The sequence below is a fragment of the Cariama cristata genome, unplaced genomic scaffold, assembly GCF_000690535.1.
Source record: "Cariama cristata isolate BGI_N322 unplaced genomic scaffold, ASM69053v1 scaffold2119, whole genome shotgun sequence".
Lineage (NCBI taxonomy): Eukaryota > Metazoa > Chordata > Aves > Cariamiformes > Cariamidae > Cariama > Cariama cristata.
In genome coordinates this window covers 82,264-83,285 of record NW_009635037.1, presented here as the reverse complement: position 1 = coordinate 83,285, position 1,022 = coordinate 82,264, and the positions used below count along the sequence as shown (strand labels likewise).

Below are 1,022 nucleotides of genomic sequence, written 5' to 3'. Positions count from 1 at the left end.
GCAGTGTTCAACCCCGCATCGGGGTGCATGTGTGCGGCCGGTGGCACCCTCACACCCCCCGCAGCAGTCTGACGCCTGCCTCGTCCCCAGTGCTTTCAGTTCCCCAAATGGGACAAGGACGCTCCGAAGAGCCCCAGCATGGCGGCGGCAGCGCGTGGGAAGGGTCCCAGCACCGCGGTGTTAGTCCAGTCCCGAGGGGAGCACCCCCCCAAGATGTGTCACCCGCACTGCTGCGCGGTGCAGCTTTATTCCTCCTTGGGAGGTGTCGACAACAACCCACAGCTATTTCTTATGCTCCTTCCCGCCTCCTTTAAAGCAGGAAATTAAATAAAAGGGGGAATTTTGCTGACTTGCACCTTACTTGGGGACAAACAGTCAGCTCTTTGGATCAGACGTTCCTTCCCTGTCATTGAAGACATATTGCATCACTGCCTCTTACAAAGTACCTGCGTTGCTAGAAGGGCACTAAAACCAATCCCAGTGACAGCCGTCACCAAAGGAGGGCTCGGCTCAGCTCAGCTCAGCTCAGCTCAGCTCAGCTCAGCTCAGGCTCCCCAAAGCCAGACCCTTTGCACCAGCCAGGGGTTGCAGCCGATGCTGTGGGACGTGTCCCCGGGGTGCCCAGCCTTCGGGGAGGAAGGACAGTGTCTGCGGGGCTGGCGAGTGTCGGGAGAAAGCGCTGCCGCTGCTCGGACCTTTCTGGGGTTTTGATTTCAAGCCCAGTGGGCAGGAACAGAAATGGCACCCAGCACCTGCGCAGGAGGCAGCCGACAGAGCTCAACCCACCGGGGAATTTCCCAACCGGCTGCAATTCCTATTTCACCTCCCAGTCCCCGGCACCTGTCCCTCACCTGGTAAATGCGGGATGATCCGTTTCTCCATGTTGATGTCCCCGGATTCAATAGGGAACATCTCCTTCAGTGCTTTCTGCGGAGCAGAGCCAGGCATGGCTGTAAGGATGGCACCGGGGCATCCCTCCATGGCACCCACTCCCCTGCCCACCGCTTGCCCCCCTTCCCAGC

At 59.6% G+C, this 1,022-nt stretch overlaps 1 protein-coding gene across 1 annotated transcript in view; it reads right to left on the bottom strand.

Moving 5' to 3' along the window:
- NCF1 (neutrophil cytosolic factor 1) overlaps positions 1 to 1,022 on the bottom strand; it is an 8,597-nt gene that overhangs the window by 6,713 nt on the left and 862 nt on the right. The window contains 1 exon segment of the mRNA XM_009707353.1: positions 852 to 927. Coding sequence (XP_009705655.1) covers positions 852 to 927 — 76 coding nt within the window.